This window comes from Microcebus murinus, chromosome 29 (genome assembly GCF_040939455.1).
Source record: "Microcebus murinus isolate Inina chromosome 29, M.murinus_Inina_mat1.0, whole genome shotgun sequence".
Lineage (NCBI taxonomy): Eukaryota > Metazoa > Chordata > Mammalia > Primates > Cheirogaleidae > Microcebus > Microcebus murinus.
This window is the reverse complement of record NC_134132.1, coordinates 10,950,450-10,973,057: the sequence shown is the minus strand read 5'-3', so window position 1 is coordinate 10,973,057 and position 22,608 is coordinate 10,950,450. Positions and strand designations below refer to the sequence as shown.

The window sequence follows — 22,608 nt, the reverse complement described above, 5'->3', positions numbered from 1 at the left end:
CTAAGATGATCAAAGCTCTCTGTAGTACTGCTCACCCATAAAAAAAAAAAACAAACAGCCATGCAAAAGAGCACAGGCTAAGAATTTGAAAACTGGGGAAGGAAGGGAACAAGGGCTTCCTGCCGCCGGAGTGTCACTGTCAGTCCTTGTGCGGGGACTGTAACGATCACGGCAGACACTCAGCTACAGGACATTATCAGTGGGCCCCGTTACCAGATCTGAGCCTGAGTAGAGCAGATGGAGGGGCCTTGCCACAGGTGCTAGGAAAGCACCAGGTGCTAGAAATATCTGGGACAGCCACGATCATTGCCTGCTACCATTTCTGTGCAGCTCTTGGAATTCAGCAGTTCCGAAAGCAACGGCAGCCTCTTTGACTATAAGAGTAGCTTCCTTCTTCATCTTAGAAGGAGGAAGCCTCATCTCATGTTTCCAGGAAGCTGAGGGGGGGACTGCTCCTTATCTCGTCCCAGTTTTCCTGTCCGCTTCATCTTGACCCGCTAGCTGGCACTAACTTTGTGTTTTACATGACCTGACACCCAGATCAAAGCAAAAGGAAATGGGTATGACGAAGAAAACCTTTCTTCATAGAGGATTTCCTATCAGTCATTCCAAATAGCAATTTGTCTTATTATTAAGAATTACTTCTTCCTAGCACTCTGGGAGGCCGAGGCGGGCGGATTGCTCAAGGTCAGGAGTTTGAAATCAACCTAAACAAGAGTGAGATCCTGTCTCTACTAAAAATAGAAAGAAATTAATTGGCCGACTAAAAATATATAGAAAAAAATTAGCCGGGCATGGTGGCACATGCCTGTAGTCCCAGCTACTCGGGAGGCTCAGACAGGAGGATCGCTTGAGCCCAGGAGTTGGAGGTTGCTGTGAGCGAGGCTGACGCCATGGCACTCACTCTAGCCTGGGCAACAAAATGAGACTCTGTCTCAAAAAAAAAAAAAAAAAAAAAGGCCCTTTAGTTCTTCTTGATTTATTGAAGGACCCTGACATTGTCCATATAACTATTCCACAAGAGTTCTATGGAAGACTGGATATATTCATAATTCATTCATTCAACACAACTTGTTGAGAGTCCAATTGACACCAGGCATTGAGTTTATAGTAGCTACTACTACTATAAAATGCCAAAGCACTCACTCTAGGCCAGGCAACAGAGTGAGACTCTGTCTCAAAAAAAAAAAAAAATTAAAAAAAAGAATTACTTCTATTCTAGGAGGGAGGAGGGCATGGGCAATATATATAACCTTAACACTTGTATCCCCATAATATGCTAAAATAAAAAAAAAAGGTTAAAAAAAAATAAAAGAATTATTTCTATTCTATGTGAGCATTTAGGAAAGATTTAGGATACCAACAACATTCTCTTTTCTCTCACTAATGTATGTATCAAAATGGAACCATTAACAGCAATCATAGAAAAGGAAAGTGTCATTAAATTTTTAGAACAATATCCTCTAATTTTGTTAAAACCTGAATGTCTATTTTAATAGTATGCAAAAATGGGATTTCCTTCTCAACTTTTGGAATCCTTCCTATCCTCCCTATCTAACAATGTGTCCTCTTAAAAAAATACATATTTCAATTTAAAAAAAACCCACAGAACTGTGCAGTCTTTGCTTTCACGACATCTCCCAAATGCAAGAGGCAAAGTGCTAGGATCTTGGCAGGGGACATACACTTTCTGTGCTGCTAACACCTTTTAGGTCTCACTACTGGGTTGGGCTTATAGTATTCGTGAGTCCCTGGCTGCATATGTTGCATATAATCCGTAACCTTCAAGACTGTAAGCTCTGGCTAAAATATCAAAGCATCTCATTTCAAACTCAAATTTTTTTTTTTTTTGAGACAGAGTCTCACTCTGTCACCCGGGCTAGAGTGAGTGCCATGGCATCAGCCTCGCTCACAGCAACCTCCAACTCCTGGGCTCAAGCGATCCTCCTGCCTCAGCCTCCCGAGTAGCTGGGACTACAGGCATGCGCCACCATGCCCGGCTAATTTTTTTGTATATATATTTTTAGTTGGTCAATTAATTTCTTTCTATTTTAGTAGAGACAGGGTCTTGCTTAGGCTGCTTTTGAACTTCTGACCTTGAGTGATCTGCCCCCCTCGGCCTCCCAGAGTGCTAGGATGACAGGCGTGAGCCACCGCGCCCGGCCAAACTCAAATGTTTTGAAAAGTAATAACTCAAACCCACAATCAAAACATCAAAAGCACCCTGTAAAAGACCCAGAAGAGAGGCTCTTGATCCAAAGAGGATGAAGACTAAATCAAGCAGGCCTGGATCCAACCTGAAGCTTAGAGGTAAACCCAGCCTAAACTTGTAGATGTGAGTGACAAATAAATACTTGTTGTTTAACATCAAAAAAAAATAAATAAATAAAAAGGCCTCAAACAAACAAGCAACACATAAGAAACATTTTTCCACATTAAATACAATTTATTTATTTTGTTTGACAGAGTCTCACTCTGTTGCCCAGGCTAGAGTGAGTGCCGTGGTGTCAGCCTAGCTCACAGCAACCTCCAACTCCTGGGCTCAAGCGATCCTCCTGCCTCAGCCTCCCGAGTAGCTGGGACTACAGGCACGAGCCACCATGCCCGGTTCATTTTTTCTATATATTTTTAGTTGGTCAATTCATTTCTTTCTATTATTTTTTTAGTAGAGATGGGGTCTCGCTCTTGCTCAGGCTGGTTTCGAACCCCTGACCTTGGGTGATCCTCCCACCTCGGCCTCCCAGAGCACTAGGATTACAGGTGTGAGCCTCTGTGCCCGGCCTAAATATGATTTTGACTATAACAGATTACAGAGGTGTTGCACGGCGTGTTTACATGCATTAGTGCACAGCGATTCACTTTATGGATGAGAAAACAGAGGCTCAGAAATATTCAGTGATCCTGGAAGAACTCTTGTCAGCTCCAAGCCCTGTGTCCCTTCTACATCACGCCACGGTAGCAAGCAAACCCATCAGGACAACGAACCCACACTTACGTTGCGAAGCTACAGGTGTCGTTTAACGTTGTATTGAGTCCCGGGCAGAAGTTCAGTCCCAAAAATTCATTATGCTGCAAAGCCTACAATCCAAGTGGCAGCCCAGCAAGGTAAACAGTTTTTAATTTCACAAAGTTTCTTGAGAATTATCACAATCATGTCCTTAAAGTTTAATCTTTGTTATTATTATTTCTAAAAACATACCGAGTTTCACATTCACAGTCTTTGTGATACCAAAGCTATGAAAGTTATTTTCCTTGGCAATCAGGGGGCCTAAGGCTGGGATTTTTGGCTTCCAATACAAAAGAAGGGAAGTATTTGGCCAAAAGGGAGACCCTCTGGGTATTATAGCTCATAAGCACTGTTAATTTGCGGGAACAATCTTATGTTTTTGTTTGTTTCCATCAAGCCAATTGTAATTCCTGGGAGCTGGAAACTTGGTTGTGATGTATTAAGACATCAGACAGTTTTCTTTGGAGTTGATGAACTTACAAAATCCAATATGGCTATGAGTATTATAATGGTCTTTGTGTATTCTAGCCTCATCTGCCATGCTTTCATTTATTTTCTTATTGAGCTGAGACGCAACAATACGCTTCTTGTCCATTGGCCAATCTTTCTCCTTTACTATGCGGTGTTTCCCACACTCCCCTCAAAGGACAACTGACTGGGGAAAACCCCAAAGGACTTCCTGGCCTTGTGCTACCCAAAGCTAACAGGAAATTCTCATTCTTTGCTCCCACAAAGAAATGCCTACATGGGAGACTCTCACAGCTCCTGGCTGGAGAAATGAGATGAGTGGGCTTTTTATTTTGATTGTCTCTAGATTGGGGACCCAGTCCCCATGAGATACCAAGAAAAAGTACCGTGAAGCCGTATCGAGGAATGCTGAAATACTGGAGCCACGACAGCCAAGAGGCAATGGTTGTGAGATTTACCAGCAGGCCTGAAAAAATCTACAAAAAGCAAATACCAGGAGTCAGAATCCGTCAAGTAATTTCATACAGAATTCCTTTCCACCCTTCTAAACATTTCTGCTAAGACCAACTCTTTCTTGAAATGCATTCCACTTACTCTAAACACTTAATCTTTCTCTTTGCATGTGTAGATCTTTATATGGCTAAAGCTGTTTATGGTTTCAAAGGAAGGACAATATATCTATAATACATATTCCATTTAATTGGCCGATTAAAAATGTATACAGAAAAAATGAGCCGGGCATGGTAGCGCATGCCTGTAATCTCAGCTACTCGGGAGGCTGAGGCAGGAGGATCGCTTGAGCCCAGGAGTTGGAGGTTGCTGTGAGCTAGGCTGACGCCACGGCACTCTAACCCAGACCAGAGAGCAAGATTGTCTCAAAATAAAAAAAAAAAAGAAAGAAAGAAAGAAATGGCCTGTCCCTGTGGTCCCAGCCACTTGGGCAGCTGAGGCAGGAGGATTGCTTGAGCTCAGGAGTTTGAGACCAGCCTGGGCAACATAGCAAGACCTCATCTCTAAAAAAAAAAAAAATTAGGCCGGGCGCGGTGGCTCACGCCTGTAATGCTAGCACTCTGGGAGGCTGAGGCGGGTGGATTGCTCAAGGTCAGGAGTTCGAAACCACTCTGAGGAAGAGCGAGACCCCCGTCTCTACTATAAATAGAAAGAAATTAATTGGCCAACTAATATATATAGCAAAAATTAGCTGGGCATGGTGGCGCATGCCTGTAGTCCCAGCTACTCGGGAGGCTGAGGCAGGAGGATCGCCTGAGCTCAGGAGTTGGAGGTTGCTGTGAGCGAGGCTGAGGCCACGGCACTCACTCTAGCCTGGGCAACAAAGCAAGACTCTGTCTCAAAACAAAATAAATAAAAATAAAAACACTTTAGTAACGACATGCTAATAAGGACAACGAGGAAAGCTGGTATATTCTCTAATATAAGCTGTATTTCAATATATGGCATCCTTAAAGCAAAGCGTCCTGTTTGCAGAATCCTCAAAGCAGATTTTACAACAGGTGAATGTGAACGAGGAAACAAAGGGGGGAGCACTGCTTCTCAGAGTGGCACAGTCCATACTCACCATCATGAACACGAAAGAGATGGTCATGAGAAGTGTCGCTATGGAAACCACACTCTGACCTGCTGCTATGGCCAGCGCCATGGAGCTGGCCGAATAGGCCACCATCATAAGGGTAAACATCATGATGAAGAAGGCACTTGCGTCTGGCCTCAATCCTTAGAGAGAAAAAGCGGGGTTAATCAAACTGCCTCGGTTACCACGTGTTTGGGGTTATTGATTGTGCAAATAACACTATAATATGTTGAGAAACTAGTATTAGAATGAATGGCCGGGCACAGTGGCTCATGCCTGTAATCCTAGCACTCTGGGAGGCCGAGGCGGGAGGATCCCACAAGATCAGGAGTTCGAAACCAGCCTGAGCAAGAGCGAGACCCCCGTCTGCACTAAAAAATAGAAAGAAATTAATTGGCCAACTAAAAATATATGGAAAAAATGAGCCGGGCATGGTGGCGCATGCCTGTGGTCCCAGCTACTGGGGAGGCTGAGGCAGGAGGATCGCTTGAGCCCAGGAGTTTGAGGTTGCTGTGAACTAGGCTGCCGCCACGGCACTCACTCTAGCCAGGGAAACAGAGTGAGACTCTGTCTCAAAAGAAAAAGAAAAAAAAAGTCATCCACTATCCAACTACCCTGAATCATCAAATTCGATGTTTCCTTCCACGTAACTACATAAAGTTAAGCTGTGGTTTTCTTTTTTACACTCAATGCATAAGCACTTTTCCATATAACACATATATGCTTTCATGGATAATTCTGAACAATTTCTGAGTTCCCAACACGGGGAGCTACAGGCAGTACAACTGGCCAAAATTCTAGTGCCTTCTCTTCTCACAGGAAACTCATCAATGGCATTTCACAGTGTGCTGTGACTGCATTAGTGAAGAAACTGGGATGATCGGGGTGACAATGGCCTCATGGTGGTTTTACTAACTGGGGGAGGAAAGGAGGTGCCTCCCTCACCCAAGATCCCCCCCCCCCCCCGACAAATCACCGCAACACTCTGTATTGAGAACAAAGCCTAAATTAAGTTTCATAAAGCTCCTTTCTAAACCATCATGATCTAATCCTGTGGGTCGTACAATCTGGAATTAGCCACAAGAACCCCAATCAGAAGGACCTAGGATCCTGTGCCTGATTGTTTACACACCTGTTATTTGTAAAATGGAAGGTCTAATAGATTCAGTCAGAGGTTCTTGTTCTGCAGTGCCTTGTCAAAAATAGATTATTTCAAGCGGGGGAGGTAGCACGTGAAAAGCTGAGCATAATGCACAAATGGATCTCTACAGCTACCAAATGCGTATTTTTATTAAATCAATAAGCCCCCAAAGTGACCATCTTTTCTCTCATTAGACGATGGGGAGTAGGGAATACATATATATATTTTTGTCTGTCTATATACCTCTAAATATCAGAGAGACAGAGATAAATTAAAATATAGACAGGCAATAAAATACCCCACCTCCTCCGGCATAGTCCCAGAGTTTTATAAAGTCTTTTCATGTCTGTGTATGACAAACACAGTTTTATAAATAGTTTTAAAACTATTTATATCCCTCAAACTGAAATGAGCAAAACAATAAATTAAAAAAAAATAAAACTATTTATAAAACACAGCATCTCCCAGTAAAGCACAGTTTTATAAATAGTTTTAAAAGTTCAGGTGGAAAAAAATCTTGACAAAAAAATGTCCACATTGAACAGCTATTTCAGAGAATGCACCATGGATGGGTGATTTCTTATCTCCTGGCTTGGTTTGTAGTTTGTTTGGGTTTGTTTTTTTTTTTTTTAGACAGGGTCTCACTCTGTTGCCCAGGCTAGAGTGCAGTGGCGTCATCATAGTTCACTGTAACCTCAAACTCCTGGGCTCAAGAGATCATTCTGCCTCAGTCTCTCGAGTAGGTGGAAATACAGGCCACTATTGCCCGGCTGGCTCATTTGTCTATTTCTCGTAGAGATGGGGTCTCACTATATTGCTTGGGCTGGTCTCAAACTTCCAGACTCAAGCGATCCTCCCACCTCAGCCTCTCAAAAGTGCTAGGGGCCGGGTGCAGTGGCTCATGCCTGTAGTCCTAGCACTCTGGGAGGCCAAGGAGGGAGGATCGCTCGAGGCCAGGAGTTCGAAACCAGCCTGAGCAAGAGAGAGACCCCATCTCTACTAAAAAAAAAATAGAAAGAAACTAATTGGCTAACTAATATATATAGAAAAAATTAGCCGGCATGGTGGCACATGCCTGTAGTCCCAGCTACTAGGGAGTCTGAGGTTGCTTGTGAGCGAGGCTGATGCCACCGCACTCACTCTAGCCTGGGCAACAGAGTGAGACTCTGTCTCAAATAAATAAATAAATAAATAAGTGCTAGGATTACAGGTGTGTGTCCAGCCTTTGGTTTATAGTTTTTAGAACCAAAAACATGCTTGCAAGGAGAAATCTGTTTCAGTGCAGAGGCAAGACTAAAGACACATGCGTTTTGTCTTGTTACTTACCTAACATGAAGTATGTTATGGAGGTAAATATAATACTTGGCAACATCCTCATGGGTAGTAAATCAGATAACAGTTTTCCGAAGAAGTAAGATGACACGCGGTAGTATCCACTGATATATTCATGTCTATAGATCAAAAATAGGTATTATACATCTCAGATTAGTTCAGGAAGGCACAGACTAGAAGGTTAGACTGCTTACTGTATATAGACTTCTGCTGCCCCCAGGGGTCTAATACAACAGCTGCCCCAAAGCCATCACCATTTCAGGTCCCAGACTCTCTGGGACATCAGCCCCACGAAGTTCTGTGCTGTGACCCTTCTTCTCACTACAGAACTCCCTCTTTTTTTTTTTTTTTTTTTTTTTGAGACAGAGTCTCGTTTTGTTGCCCAGGCTAGAGTGAGTGCCGTGGCATCAGCCTCGCTCACAGCAACCTCCAACTCCTGGGCTCAAGCGATCCTCCTGCCTCAGCCTCCTCCCAAGTAGCTGGGACTCCAGGCATGTGCCACCATGCCCGGCTAATTTTTTTCCATATATATTAGTTGGCCAATTAATTAGTTGGCCAATTAATTTCTTTCTATTTATAGTAGAGATGGGATCTCGCTCTTGCTCAGACTGGTCTTGAACTCCTGACCTCGAGCGATCCGCCCGCCTCGGCCTCCCAGAGTGCTAGGATTACAGGCGTGAGGCACCTCGCCGGCCTCAGAACTCCCTCTTAAGGTCACTCATTCTGGTCCCCAAACACCCACTCCAGGCCAACAGACCCTGCACATCCTGCCTCTCTGCAGAGAATGCTCCTTTCCCTTCTGCGGACACTGGCCGGCTTTGAAGAACAGCACTTTGGTGACTCATCTCAGTAGTCAAAGAGGCTTTCCTTTTCCCCTGCACCTGATTATGAAGAAAGTGACGTTTAATCCTAACACTCTGGAAGGCTGAGGCGGGAGGATCGCTCAAGGTCAGGAGTTCGAAACCAGCCTGAGCAAGAGGGAGACCCCATCTCTACTATAAACAGAAAGAAATTAATTGGCCAACTGAAAAAATATATATAGAAAAACTGAGCCGGGCAGGGTGCCGCATGCCTGTGGTCCCAGCTACTCGGGAGGCTGAGGCAGGAGGATCGCTTGAGCCCAGGAGTTTGAGGTTGCTGTGAGCGAGGCTGACGTCATGGTACTCTAGCCCGAGCAATAATGGGAGACTCTGTCTCAAAAAAAAATAAAAATAAAAAAGAAAGAAAGAAAGTGGTATTGATATTCTCCAAGCCCCAGACTGCAGCCTCAGATCACTAAACTCATTTTACTTCTACTCTCAAGTTAAAAACGAAAAAAAAAAAAGGCTTTTTCCTTCACTGACCAAGCCCTTCCAACCATACATCTCTGTCAAATATCAAATCCAAATCTTTCCTCTTCCTGACATCATTTCCCCACCGTTCTAGACTCTTCCACCTCCTTCATTCTTACCCTTTGTAATGATTTCTTTCCTGGGCTTGCAGATATGAACAAATCTTGTCCATCTTTGAAAAACATAGTAATCAAAAGCAGCCTGGGGCAGGGTGCGGTGGCTCATGCCTGTCATCCTAGCACTCTGGGAGGCCGAGGCAGGAGGATCACTCAAGGTCAGGAGTTCAAAACCAGCCTGAGCAAGAGTGAGATCCCATCTCTACTAAAAAAAATGGGAAGAAATTAGCTGGATAGCTAAAAAAAAAAAAAAAAAAAAAAAAAAAATACAGAAAAAATTAGCCGGGCATGGTGGAGCATGCCTGTAGTCCCAGCTACTCAGGAGGCCAAGGCAGGAGGATCACTTGAGCTCAGGAGTGTGAAGTTGCTGTGAGTGAGGCTGACGCCACAGCATTCTAGCCTGGGCAACAGAGTGAGACTCTACCTAACAATATATATATAAATAAAAAATAAGCAGCCTGCTCCTTACAGTAAGGCTGCCTTCTGGCTCTTTCCATTCCGGGTCTGACAAGGGCTGAACTTGGTCACCTTCTTTGTCCACATTACCTCCCTACCTCTAAGTCGCTGCTTAGCCCACACTTCACCCCTGCCGAGGCCCTAAAACTGCTCTTATGAAGGTCACCAGCATTTACTAAAGAAAAAAACAAAAATGTACTTTTCAGGCCCTGTTATAGCTGGCTTTTACCACAGCATTTGGATTTTCTGACCACACCTAATGTAGAAACTGTTTCCCTCAGTATTGGGCCTCACGCACTCATGATTTTCCTTCCCCACTCCTGGCTGCTTCTTATAAGTTCATATTTGTAGCCCCTGTGTGTTTTCAAAACATCATGTTGTACACAGTAAACAGGCACAATTTACGTCAATTGAAAAAAATTAATTAAAAATAAACACCGGCCATTCCCATGATCCCATCCTTGGCCCAATGCCGGACGTGACCAGCAGCCCCTGAGGCTGACAGGGACCTACTCACATAAAGAGCTTCTTCTCGACCACGAAGAGCTCCACGGCCGACACGCTGCTGAAACACTGGTTGGTCGTCAGGAAGAAGAGAACCCCGGCTCTGCCGTGAGAGAAAGGGAAGAAGAGTATCGGAGTCAATTCCACATTCTTAGAGTGATTTTCGACTCACACAATTCCTATAAATGATATTGTGTAAAGTTAAACAGGAAAAAAAACAAGTGAAACTGTTTGGTTAAAATAGAGGGAGAGAGAGAGAGAGAGAGAGAAAGAGAGAGAGAGAGAGAGAGAGAGAGAGAGAGAGAGAGAAAACAAATAGAGGGAGACACAAGCCCCACCAGGTCTCTCCCCATCTCTTATGTCTCCATAGCGGGGCCCCTGGGACTCCATGTAATGACACATTTTCATTCACAGTCCTTGGCCGCTGTGTGAGAAATTGTACCCCCCTCCTTCAAATTCCTATGTTAAGGCCCAAGATGGGGACCGCCCTAACAAGAGGAGGAAGACCAGAGCTTTCTCTCTGCCAGGTGAGGACACAGCAAGAAGGCGGCCGTCTGTGCGCCAGGAAGAGAGCCCTCCCAGAACCCAACCGTGCTGGCCTCAGATTTCTAGACTAGAAACTGAGAGAAAATAAATTTCTGTTGTTTAAGCCACTTGGTCTACAGTATCTTGCTTGTTATGGCAGGCCAGGCTAATACACAGGCCATAAAAATACTACCATCTTGAATTTTAACCAACAGAAATACCAAGTACCATTCCTAATGTATGAACAGGGAAATGGTAAGCTAAATAAAGCCCACATAAGCCAAGAAATTCAATTCACCACATTGGTTTTAAAGTTGAGTTAAGAATGTAAGACGTGGCCGGGCGGGTGGCTCACGCCTGTAATCCTAGCTCTCTGGGAGGCCGAGGCGGGCGGAATGCTCGAGTTCGAAACCAACCTGAGCAAGAGCGAGACCCCGTCTCTACTATAAATAGAAAGAAATTAATTGGCCAACTAATATATATATAAAAAAATTAGCCGGGCATGGTGGCACATGCCTGTAGTTCCAGCTACTCGGGCGGCTGAGGCAGGAGGATTGCTTGAGCCCAGGAGTTTGAGGTTGCTGTGAGCTAGGCTGACGCCACAGCACTCACTCTAGCCTGGGCAACAAAGCGAGACTCTGTCTCAAAAAAAAAAAAAAAAAAAAAAGAATGTAAGACGTGGGGAAGTAAAATGAAAGACAGTGAAGGGAAACCTTAATCATCACATTATAAACATCCACCACACCATCTGCACATCCTTGACATTAGCCTTGACAACCAACCTTCATGCGGTTCCAAAGTGCTCGAAGAAAATAAAGTAAGGGTTATTGCTAAAGAAAACACTAATCTGTGCACCTGCACAAAATGGAAAATTAGTAATGCTTATTTCTCAGTAAAATACCTGAGATTTAAAAACAAAAGTGTCCAATTAATCTACATTTCTATGTTGTATAGATTTATGATGTTACACTTTATGAATCATAAACATGAAATATTAAATCAAGCTAACTGTCATATCCATCACCTCAAATACTTATCTTTTTGTGGTGAGAATATGTGAAACTTACTATCTTAGTAATTCTGAAATGCATGTTATTATTTACTATATTCACCACACTGTGCAATGTATCTCAAAGAAAAACACTTCATGCCTCCTATGTAATTGAGCTCTTATACCCTTTGACCATCCTCTCCGAATTTGCCCCCCAATTCCAGCCTCTAGTCACCACCATTCTGCTGTCTCTGGAGTTCGACTGTTCTAGATTCCACATTAAGTGAGCTCATGTGGTATCTGTCTGTGTTTGGCCTATTTCACTTAGCATATTGTTCTCCAATTCTATATATGTTGTTGCAAATGACAAAGTTTCTTTCCTTTTTAAGGCTAAAAAGTATTCCATGGCGTGTATACATACATTTTCTTTATCTATTCATCTGTTGATAGACACTTAGGTTGAATCCGTAACTTGGCTACTGTGTATAGAGCTGCAATACAGACAGGGGTACAGGTACTTTTTCAACAAACTAATTTCAAATCTTTTGGGTGAAAACCCAGAAGTGGGATTACTGATCTGAGCACTGTTTTTGAAAAAATACCTTTTCCTTTATACACTAATTTGCTTGGCTATTACTACAACCCTATAAGGCGATTATTCCAGGGGTAACTATTAATTCAAAGAAGCTCACATTCTACACATGATTAAAACCCAGTTTCTCAGTCACACAGCTTAGAGAAAGAACAAAGAAAATGCTTGCGTCTCTGGGAGAATTCATCCTCAAAGAAGAGAACGGTTGGCCTCCCAAGCAATTTCAGACAATGAGGTACTGATATTCACCCCTGAACAAAACTTTGAGAACCTGGTTGCGAAGATGAAGCAGAAACATTTTTTTCCTAATGAAAAGAATCAATCACTAATCACCCCAGGCAGGATTAGATAAACCACACACACTCAGGCTACTTTCACGCAGTCCAAATTCTTACCAAAAATGGCAGCAAACATAATGGTAGCAAAAATGCAAAATAAAATAAGATTAATGCCCTATTTCTCCAGAAAACATTTGAAGAAATAGCTAAAGCTCTTCTCTGGATTTTTTTTTTTTTTTTTGAGACAGAGTCTAACTTTGATGCCCAGACTAGAGTGAGTGCCGTGGCGTCAGCCTAGCTCACAGCAACCTCCAACTCCTGGGCTCAAGGGATCCTCCTGCCTCAGCCTCCCGAGTAGCTGGGACTACAGGCATGCGCCACCATGCCCGGCTCATTTTTTGTATATATATATTTTAGATGGTCAATTAATTTCTTTCTATTTTTAGTAGAGACCGGGTCTCGCTCAGGCTGGTTTTGAACTCCTGACCTCGAGCAATCCACCCACCTCGGCCTCCCAGAGTGCTAGGATTACAGGCATGAGCCACCACGCCCGGCCTCTGGATTTTTTCTACCAAGAACGTTAATGGCTAGATGTCCGGTCTTTAAAAGTCCAGTTAGGACAGGTTTCTCACTATTTTTTCCAAACACTTCCTGCTGCACAATGTAAAAGGTTTACAGTCTCTAGACCCTGCAAGATACTCTGTGCTGGGTTAAGAAATAGTATCTACTACAGGACACAAACCCTCAATTACTAGCAAGTTTGAGGACAATCCAGATCTCAGCCCTCAGGGGAAGATAAAAAGATAAACAGTGACATAACTCTGGAACAGTGCTGTTTGATAACAATAATCTCATTGTACAGCAACACTATCCGATCCTATACAGAAGAAAACATTTATTTTATTTGACAGAGGAACCAATTTTTATGCTTATCCTTTCAAATATAATCAGCCTCTCCAGACATTGATTGAACATAAGCTTCTTCAATTTTTCTCAATGGTAAAATGGGGACAGTACCATCCTCCCCCTCTGGCCACTGGGAGGTAACCTGAGAACGTGGGTATCAACCAAGGAGCAAAGTGCCTGGCACCGAGTGGTTTTCAATACATAAAATACAAGAACGTCTATGACATAGCTAGGCACCTATGTTCAGAACATGACACAGACATTAAAGAATCTCATCATAAAATGAGATTGTTTAATGGCCAATTATAACTCAAACTAGCTAAGGATCACAATACTAACATAAAAGCTGGCCATATAATAGGGAAAACTGGGTCCCACCCACACACCCCACCCCCAAGTCAAACAAATCAAAAACATCAAGGAAAATCAGCTCACAGGCTACAGAAGAAGAAATAGATAAATCAGACTACATCAAAATCAAAATCATTTATGCATCAAAGGAGAACGTGAAAAGACATCCCACAGAATGGGGGGAAATACTTGCAAATTATATATCTGATAAGGGATTGATATCCCCCCTAAAATATAAAGAATTCCTACAACTCAACGAAAACGCAAACAATCCAATTTTAAAGTCAGCAAAGGACTTGAACAGATATTTTTCAAAGGATCTCTATTATTTTTAAAAAGGGGGGGGGGGAAAGGAAAGAAGTGTTGGTGAGGATATGGAGAAACCGGAACCCTTGGGCCCTGTTGGTGGGAATGCAAAATGGAATAGCCACTGTGGAAGACAGTAACAGAGGTTTCTCAAAAAATTTAACAGAATTAACTTAGGACCCAGCAATTCTACTTCTGGGTATAATATACCAAAATAATCCAAAGCAGAGACTCAAACAGGTATTTGAACATTACTTACAACAGCCAAAAGGTGGAAGCAATCCAAGTTTCTATCAACAGATGTGTGGAAAACAAAATGCAAAAAGTGGCATGTACATGCAATGGAACAGTATTCAACCTTACAAAGGAAAGAAAATCTGACACATGCTATGACGTGGAAGAACCATGAAGACATTATGCTAAGGGAAATAGGCCAGTTACCATAGGACATAGACTGCATGATTCCACGTACATGAGGGTCCCAGAGTAGTCAAATTCAGAGGCACAAAGTAGAATGGCGGTCGCCAGGGGTTGGAAGAGGTGGATTGAGGGAGGTGGTCTGGGAGGGTATAATTTAATGGGTAAAGATAATCCATTTGATAAGATGAAAAAAGTTCTGGAGTTGGATAGTGGTGATGGGTTCACAACAGTGTAAATGAACTTAATGCCACTGAACTGTTCACTTAAAAAATGGTTAAAAGGGTAAAATTTTATTTTCTGTATATTTTACCACTTCGTACATGCATATATATATGTCTGTGTAAACCAATTAACTCTTCCATCACGCTTTCAAGTCACTGATTCATCCAACCCCTCAATAAAATAGTGAGAAGGTGTATGAAAATGCCGAGATGAAGAAAGGAGAACGAATATTTATGTGCTCTTAACAAAAACATGTACATGCATTTTAATCCCATGTCTTCTGAAGATTGGTGAATTTCAAGAATTCTACAAGCTATTCCTTTCAATCTGAGTGAGCTAAAATACATCAATCACAGGTAGTGGGAAAGTTAAATTTATTTTTTATATTGTTACAATAAAGAAGTGTTATGCATTTAAAAAAAAATAGTGACATTTTTACCCTGTACTTGTCTTAAATTCCAATTCTTACTGGATTTTTATAAGCTCGAAGAAAGTGACAGCATTTTCTCAAAATCAAGACGCAAATTTACTCACCGATTCTGGATTCCAGAAGTATCATTTTTTAGCCCAAAGTAAATAGCACCTATGACCAGTCCCAGGATGATTGTGACAATTATCTTTTCAAGCAGAAAAAAAGAAAATAAAAAAGGAAAGAGTTTCAATTAGAGGTTAAAAAAAAAAAAAGATACACACCATTTATTATTATCATATATCGGGCTACATAATCAGATCTCTCCATTGAGATGAACACACAATGGCTTGGCCAAACGTCCCAGGGAGAATACAACAGTGTATATTATTTCGAATGTTTTATAACATTAAAAATTAAGTCATCTGTGGTTTTTGGGGAAATTGGCAGGACAGCAAAGCAACTACTGGAAAAGCTATGGTTCCTCCCAGTTCCCCACCGGGCACTGCCAGTTCAGGGCCTGCTTCCGGCTCCTGGGCCTCCAAAGGCCAGGTGTGACAGAGCAACGTCGTTTTGGGAACAAAAGTCCAAGTGGCGAAGAGTTTTGACCTGAACTGAACTCTCAACCTTTGTGCCCATGAACATGCATCGTTTTATATTCAAGGAGGTTCAGGTGCAAACAGGATACCTTTACTCTTAACATTCAAAATAAATAAAGACAAATAAAATTTTAAAAGCACACAGAGGGAAAAAAAAAAAATCTAACAATGGAATTTGGCTTGGTAGGGAAGTAGGAGTGAGCTGGGACCGGCCAGCTGGGATCCAACCTCCAGGGAGGCCACGCCTGCCTTGGAAAGTGCATTGTCACCGTTACCAAAGCATTCCCTAGCTTTCCCTGCGTGCTCTCCGCGTGCCGACATGACACAGCCTCTGTCACAGCCTCTTATCACCCTCAGCCTCGCCACCCACGCCATCACTGTAGACCTAAGCTGCGAAGCTTCTCCTTCGCCTATGCAATCTGCTTTTTTTTTTTTTTTTGAGACAGAGTCTGATTCTGTTGCCCAGGCTAGAGTGAGTGCCGTGGCGTCAGCCTCGCTCACAGCAACCTCCAACTCCTGGCCTCAAGCAATCTTCCTGCCTCAGCCTCCCGAGTAGCTGGGCCTACAGGCATGCGCCACCATGCCCAGCTAATTTTTTCTATATATATTAGTTGGCCAATTAATTTGTTTCTATTTATAGTAGAGACAGGGTCTCGCTCTTGCTCAGGCTGGTCTCGAACTCCTGGCCTTGATCGATCCACCCACCTCGGCCTCCCAGAGTGCTAGGATTACAGGTGTGAGCCACTGCCTATTCAGTCTGTTTGTATGGCCCCTAAGGAGACGGGACAAACATCCCTCATTTGTAGAATAAAAAGTCTCTTAAAGACATTTCAATAAGCAAAGGGTTAAGGGTTACATCATATCACGACATAATTTATTTTAGGATATTTTACTTATAATTATTCATGAGTGAAATATAAAACTCTAAGACACGGTAATCTAAAGAAAGCAAAATATCCTACCATGTATGTTGAAACCCTCAAAGTTAACAACAAAAATTAAAATCTCACTGGGCATGGTGGCTCATGCCTGTAACGCTAGCACTTTGGGAAACTGAGGTGGGAGGATCATCCCTTGAGCCCAGGGGTTGAAGACCAGCCTGGGCAACATAGTGAGACCCTGTCTCTGCAAAAAGTAGAAAAATTAGCCTAGCGTGGTGGCGCATGCTTGTAGTTGCAGCTACTTGGGAGGCTGAGGCAGGAGGATGGCTTGAGCCCAGGAGTCTGAGGTTGTAATGGGCAGTCATTGGGCGACTGCAGCCTGGGGGACAGAGTGAGACCTTGTCTGTTAAAAAAAGAAAAAAAGAAAAGAAATTAGTACTATAACAGTCCACTGGTATCAAGACCTCAAGTAACTAATGAAGGACATGTTTGGCATGAAGCAAACCAAAGTGCAAAAACGGGATCATGATCTGTGTTTGCAAAGACCCAAAGTGCTTCACTTATGAGATGTCCTTAACTTACAAATTCAGTTAGAAATTTGGGGAAAACTCCCATTACCCTTGCATATTTTCATTCCCCTGGGCATACACTCTCCTTCAACATATCAAGCTTCCAAAGAAAATGCCGATGACACCATGTATACAAGAATCTGTATTTTCACACAGTATTGTTCAAACTTTTCAACATGGACACTCCACATGCTTTGTTGCTTTTGCATTCAAAACTTGATATCTTACACTAACACTCTCAGTATTATGATTAGGATGTTTCCTAAAGGTTTCAAAGACGTAACAGCATTTTCAAAGTCAGCTTTCAAACATATTGACAAAACAATTAATGCCCTAAGCTTGACATGCTTTTATAAGGTGTGTCTGTGTTATTCTTTCTTCTGTTAAGGAAAAGAAAACAAACAGACAAACTAAACATTTGCACAATGGAACAGACAGGGCCCTATGTGCTTCCAAATTGATTTGATTAGGAAATGCTTGGCACATTAAATGAACATTAAATCATCTTATACACATAATCCATTCATTCCAAAATCATCTAAATACAACCTTCGGTTAAATGCATTATCAGAGGCTAAGTTGAATTATATAAAAGAAACAGGCCAGGCACAGTGGCTCACGCCTGTAATCTTAGCACTCTGGGAGGCCGAGGCGGGAGGATCACTCAAGTTCAGGAGTTCGAAACCACCTCCGCAAGAGTGAGACTCCGTCTCTACTAAAAATACTAAGAAATTAATTGGCCAACTAAAAATATATGGAAAAAATTAGCCGGGCATGGTGACACATGTAGCTGTAGTCCCAGCTACTCGGGAGGCTGAGGTAGGAGGATCACTTGAGCCCAGGAGTTGGAGGTTGCTGTGAGCGAGGCTGACGCCACGGCACTCTAGCCCAGGCAACAGAGTGAGACTCTGTCTCAAAAGAGAAAAAAAAGAATGTCAAACCAAAGTACAGCTCTAGGACAATAAATACAAGAGATTTATCAGCAGAAAGCTATAAGACTTTTTAACAACCCCATGTTCAAAAACTTAGAGATGTATTCTCTTTTGATGCAAAAAGAAAAAAAAATTAGAAGTGAAACAACATACAAGATTAAAAACCCTAAGCCAAGATCAGTAAGATGTGGCCCTCAGGCCTTTCAATCTGTGAGCCAATCTAAGAATGGTTTTTACATTTTTTATTGGTTGAAAAAAAGCCAAGATGAATGTTTCCTGCTATATACAATTTACATGAAATCGACATTTCAGTGCGATGATTAATGTTTTATGAGAACATTGCCAAGTTCATTTGTTTGTGTATGAGCTATGGCTGCTTTCACGATAAAATGGCAGAGTTGACTACCCGCGAGACAAAGACCATATAATCTGCAAAGCCTAAAATATTCATTATCTGGTCTTTTACAAAAAGATGGCTTGCCTCCTCCTGCCCTAAGCTAACATTCCAGGATTTACAAATCTGAACAAAACTTGCCCTGGAAGCAGATGCTCAGGGAGATACAAGGTCCTATCCTTGCTCTGTGAGCCTGTCACTGCTGTGAACCTCGCTGCAACTCCTTTTGTGGAACTAAGTTCACTGATGACACAGGTAGGCTGAACATACAACCTGGAGGGACCAGGAATAGTGCTGGCATTGAACTAAAGCCAAGCACCTACACGAGCAGGATCCTGGTACACGGGAAATAGCTCTGTGTTCTAATCACGCCCTGCGCAGAACTACTGTATGGGAGACTTGGACAAGATGCTTCTAAACCACTTTTAGAGGCAAGAGAAATTCAAGTTATTTTCCAAGGAAGAAAAATCAAATGCTTAAATCACACTAAAGAAGCAACTCAGGCCGGAAGTGGTGGTTCACGTCTGTCATCCTAGCTCTCTGGGAGGCCGAGGCGGGAGGATTGCTTGAGGTCAGGAGTTCGAAACCAGCCTGGGCAAGAGCGAGACCGAATCTCTACTATAAATAGAAAGAAATTAATTGGCTAACTAATATATATATATATATATACATATAAACAAAAAATTAGTCGGGCATGGTGGCGCATGCCTGTAGTCCCAGCTACTGGGGAGGCTGAGGCAGGAGGATCGCTGGAGCCCAGGAGTTGGAGGTTGCTGTGAGCGAGGCTGACGCCACAGCACTCTAGCCTGGGCAACAGAGCGAGACTCTGTCTCAAAATAAATAAATAAATAAAATAAAATAAAGCAACTCTGCCAATATTATAGAACACGTTCTAAAAAATTAAAAATAAATAAATAAATAAATAATAATAAAAAAAAAAAGAAGCAACTCATTACATCATCTCACTGTTGGACAAGAGGTAACCCACGTTGGTCTAACTCACCACTCTGGTTTCCAAATGACATTAAATCCACTCTCAAGGAATAAAACTTGACCCTTAATTGATAATGTACAAACGTGGCCATGTTCGGCCGGGCGCAGTGGCTCACGCCTGTCATCCCAGCACTCTGGGAGGCCGAGGTGGGCGGATTGCTCAAGATCAGGAATTCGAAACCAGCCTGAGCAAGAGCGAGACCCCGTCTCTACTAAAAACAGAAAGAAATGAATTGGCCAACTAAAAAAACACATAGAAAAAATTAGCCGGGTATGGTGGCGCATGCCTGTAGTCCCAGCTACTCGGGAGGCTGAGGCAGGAGGATCGCTTGAGCCCAGGAGTTGGAGGTTGCTGTGAGCCAGGCTGATGCCACGGCACTCACTCTAGCCTGGGTAACAAAGTGAGACTCTGTCTCAAAAAAAGAAAAGTGCCCATGTTCTTACAGAAAAGCCAGATTATGATACCAAAAACATCTGGGGCGATCCAATATGGCTCAAGTAGTGATATAGCCTTTCAGATACATTTAGAAGTCACTATTACTTCAATATAAAAATTACAGTGCACAAATTAAAATTAAAATTCAGTAATATTCCATTAGAGCCAAAAGTGTGCCATTGGTACTCAGCAGAAACTCAATATTGGTAATAAAAATAAACAACCCCAGGCCGGGCGCGGTGGCTCACGCCTGTAATCCTAGCACTTTGGGAGGCCGAGAAGGGTGGATTGCTCAAGGTCAGGAGTTCGAAACCAGCCTGAGCGAGACCCCATCTCTACCAAAAATAGAAAGAAATTAATTAACCAACTAAAAATATAAATATACAAAAAATTAGCCGGGCATGGTGGCACATGCCTGTAGTCCCAGCTACTTGGGAGGCTGAGGCAGGATTGCTTGAGCCCAGGAGTGTGAGGTTGCTGTGAGCCAGGCTGACGCCACGGCACTCACTCTAGCCTGAGCAACAAAGTGAGACTGTCTCAAAAAAAAAATAAAAATAATAAAAAAAAATAAAATAAACAACCCCAAAATAATCAACTAAACTGATTTCCTTATAAAGGATGGGCCAATGAACTGGGAGTACAGTATTTGGTGCAACAGAGGGGGTTAAAAATAGTAGAAAAACCACAAGGAATAATAACAACTACCACAGAGCCAACCAAAAGGAAAAGAACACTATCTCATCTTAATCAAGAGAACTTGTTAATCTGACAGTGACAGACCTTGTTTTATGGAACTCAAGGTTGTTTGCTACCTTTGTATAACGTACAAACTTCTTGGGGTGTCTACTGCTTTCCTAAGATTAGAGACCCTAAATAAGGAAGACCAATGACAAGTTGCTCACCGGCTCTTCTCTTGATGGTGGCCAGCCCATACTATCTCCAGGTGTATTTGGGGCCACTAGGTGAAAGTTTTCCCAGCCACCTGATCTCAACTGTAAACCTACTCTCTTCCTTCTACCTCCCTCTCCCGCCCACTCCGTTCTCTACTCCTTCTCTGCTTCGACTCTCTCCAAAGTCCCTTCCACCATCTAACGTAATGTATGTTTAACACATTGACTGCCATGTGAGTTGTATTTAACTCAGGCTAGTTTTGACCCCCAGTCTCATGAAGCAAAATCCTGTAGTTGGTTTGTGAAAATCTTACTCCTTGATGTTCTTGTTATTCCAATTAACAGTTGACAATTCAATTCTAAAAACATGATTTCGTTGCATATGCATATAACTCATGCACAGAAGACAATAAAAAAATAACAAATTAGAAAGGATCATTTTGTTTTAATAAAACGCCATGGCCCCAGGGGAAAAAAAAATCTTTTTTTCTAGTGTGGCAGTCAATGTGTTAATTTCTGTATTCATTATTGTTTGTCCTCATAAGAAGATAAGCTCCATGACAGCAGAGACTTTCATTTTTGCCCATTTGGTTCATTATTATATATATGTCCCCAAAATGCTGAATTTTAATCAGCGAATGGATATGGACAGTTACCAGAAAACCCCAAATATGGCTGATGTTTTCTTTACATTTTTCAAATAAAAAATTTTTTATACTAAGATTATTCATTACAGGCCGAGTGCGGTGGCTCACGCCTGTAATCCTAGCACTCTGGGAGGCCAAGGCGGTAGGATCACTCAAGGTCAGGAGTTCGAGACCAGCCTGAGCAAGAGCAAGACCCCGTCTCTACTATAAATAGAAAGAAATTAACTGGCCAACTACAAATATATAGAAAAAATTAGCTGGGCATGGTGGCACATGCCTGTAGTCCCAGCTACTTGAGAGGCTGAGGCAGGAGGATCGCTTGAGCCCAGAAGTTTGAGGTTGCTGTGAGCTAGGCTGACGCCACGGCACTCTAGCCCAGGCAAAGAGTGAGACTCTGTCTCAAAAAAAAAAAAAAAAAAAAAGATTATTCATTACAGCTTGTCTAAATCAACAAAAACTCTGACTTAGGTAGTTCAAGAAACCACTGGAAAAAAAGAAGCTTTCTAGCCGGGTGCAGTGGCTTGTGCCTATAATCCTAGTACGTCAGGATGCCAAGGCGGGAAGATCACTTGAGGCCAGGAGTTCAAGACCAGCCTTAGAATGAGTGAGATCCCGTCTCTACTACAAACACAAAAATTAGCCCTGTGTGGGTGGCGTGCGCCTGTAGTCCCAGCTACTAAGGAGGCTGAGGCAGGAGGATCGCTTGAGCCCAGGAGTTGGAGGTTGCAGTGAGCTAGGATGATGCCACGGCGCTCTAGCCCATGTGACAGAGCTAGACCCTGTCTCCAAAGGAAAAAAAAAGGTACTTAATTGTGTTTTACTTGTTCTATTGACTGTTTCCATGTTCCAAATGGGTAACAAATAACTAGAAGAGTAGTAGAAGGTAAACATAATGCTGAAATAGATAATATCACAAGCAAACAATTCCCCCATGTAAATATTTCAAAAGAAGCTGCCCTGGTACCTGAGCTATGGAGGCCTGGGGGTTACCCAGTAAGTTTTTGAACGAACGCCTGGAAATCCATCTGAGCTGATGGCAGAAGGAGGTGGCATACGTAATGTCCTTGAAGACTGTGCTCTTCTTCTTTTTCTGAGTCATTGCGAGCTGATCTAATTCAGCCTTTGTTTCTCCACAGAAGGACGAGTTGACATAAAACTCAGCTAATTTCTCTATGATTGGAGTATCTCTCTTGGAAGGCTCTATAGTCTCTGTGGCTTTAGAATAAAAGTGGATAAAGACGGAAAACACTATGAGCAAGACGACAGCTTCTTTGGCTTTTTCTTCTATGAACGCTTTCTTGGTTTCCTCCCTAACGCCTTAATT

The 22,608-nt window shown here is 42.6% G+C and overlaps 1 protein-coding gene across 3 annotated transcripts in view; it reads right to left on the bottom strand.

Moving 5' to 3' along the window:
- Positions 1-22,608, bottom strand: part of ABCG2 (ATP binding cassette subfamily G member 2 (JR blood group)) — a 76,587-nt gene that overhangs the window by 3,284 nt on the left and 50,695 nt on the right. For all 3 annotated transcript variants that reach the window (XM_075998740.1, XM_075998741.1, XM_075998739.1), the window contains exons 9-15: positions 22,249-22,499; positions 15,069-15,151; positions 9,957-10,046; positions 7,531-7,655; positions 5,052-5,206; positions 3,862-3,951; positions 2,996-3,078 (exon numbers count right to left, since the gene is read on the bottom strand). In XM_075998740.1, the coding sequence (XP_075854855.1) occupies positions 2,996-3,078; positions 3,862-3,951; positions 5,052-5,206; positions 7,531-7,655; positions 9,957-10,046; positions 15,069-15,151; positions 22,249-22,499 (877 nt within the window). The remainder of the gene's footprint in view (positions 1-2,995; positions 3,079-3,861; positions 3,952-5,051; positions 5,207-7,530; positions 7,656-9,956; positions 10,047-15,068; positions 15,152-22,248; positions 22,500-22,608) is intronic.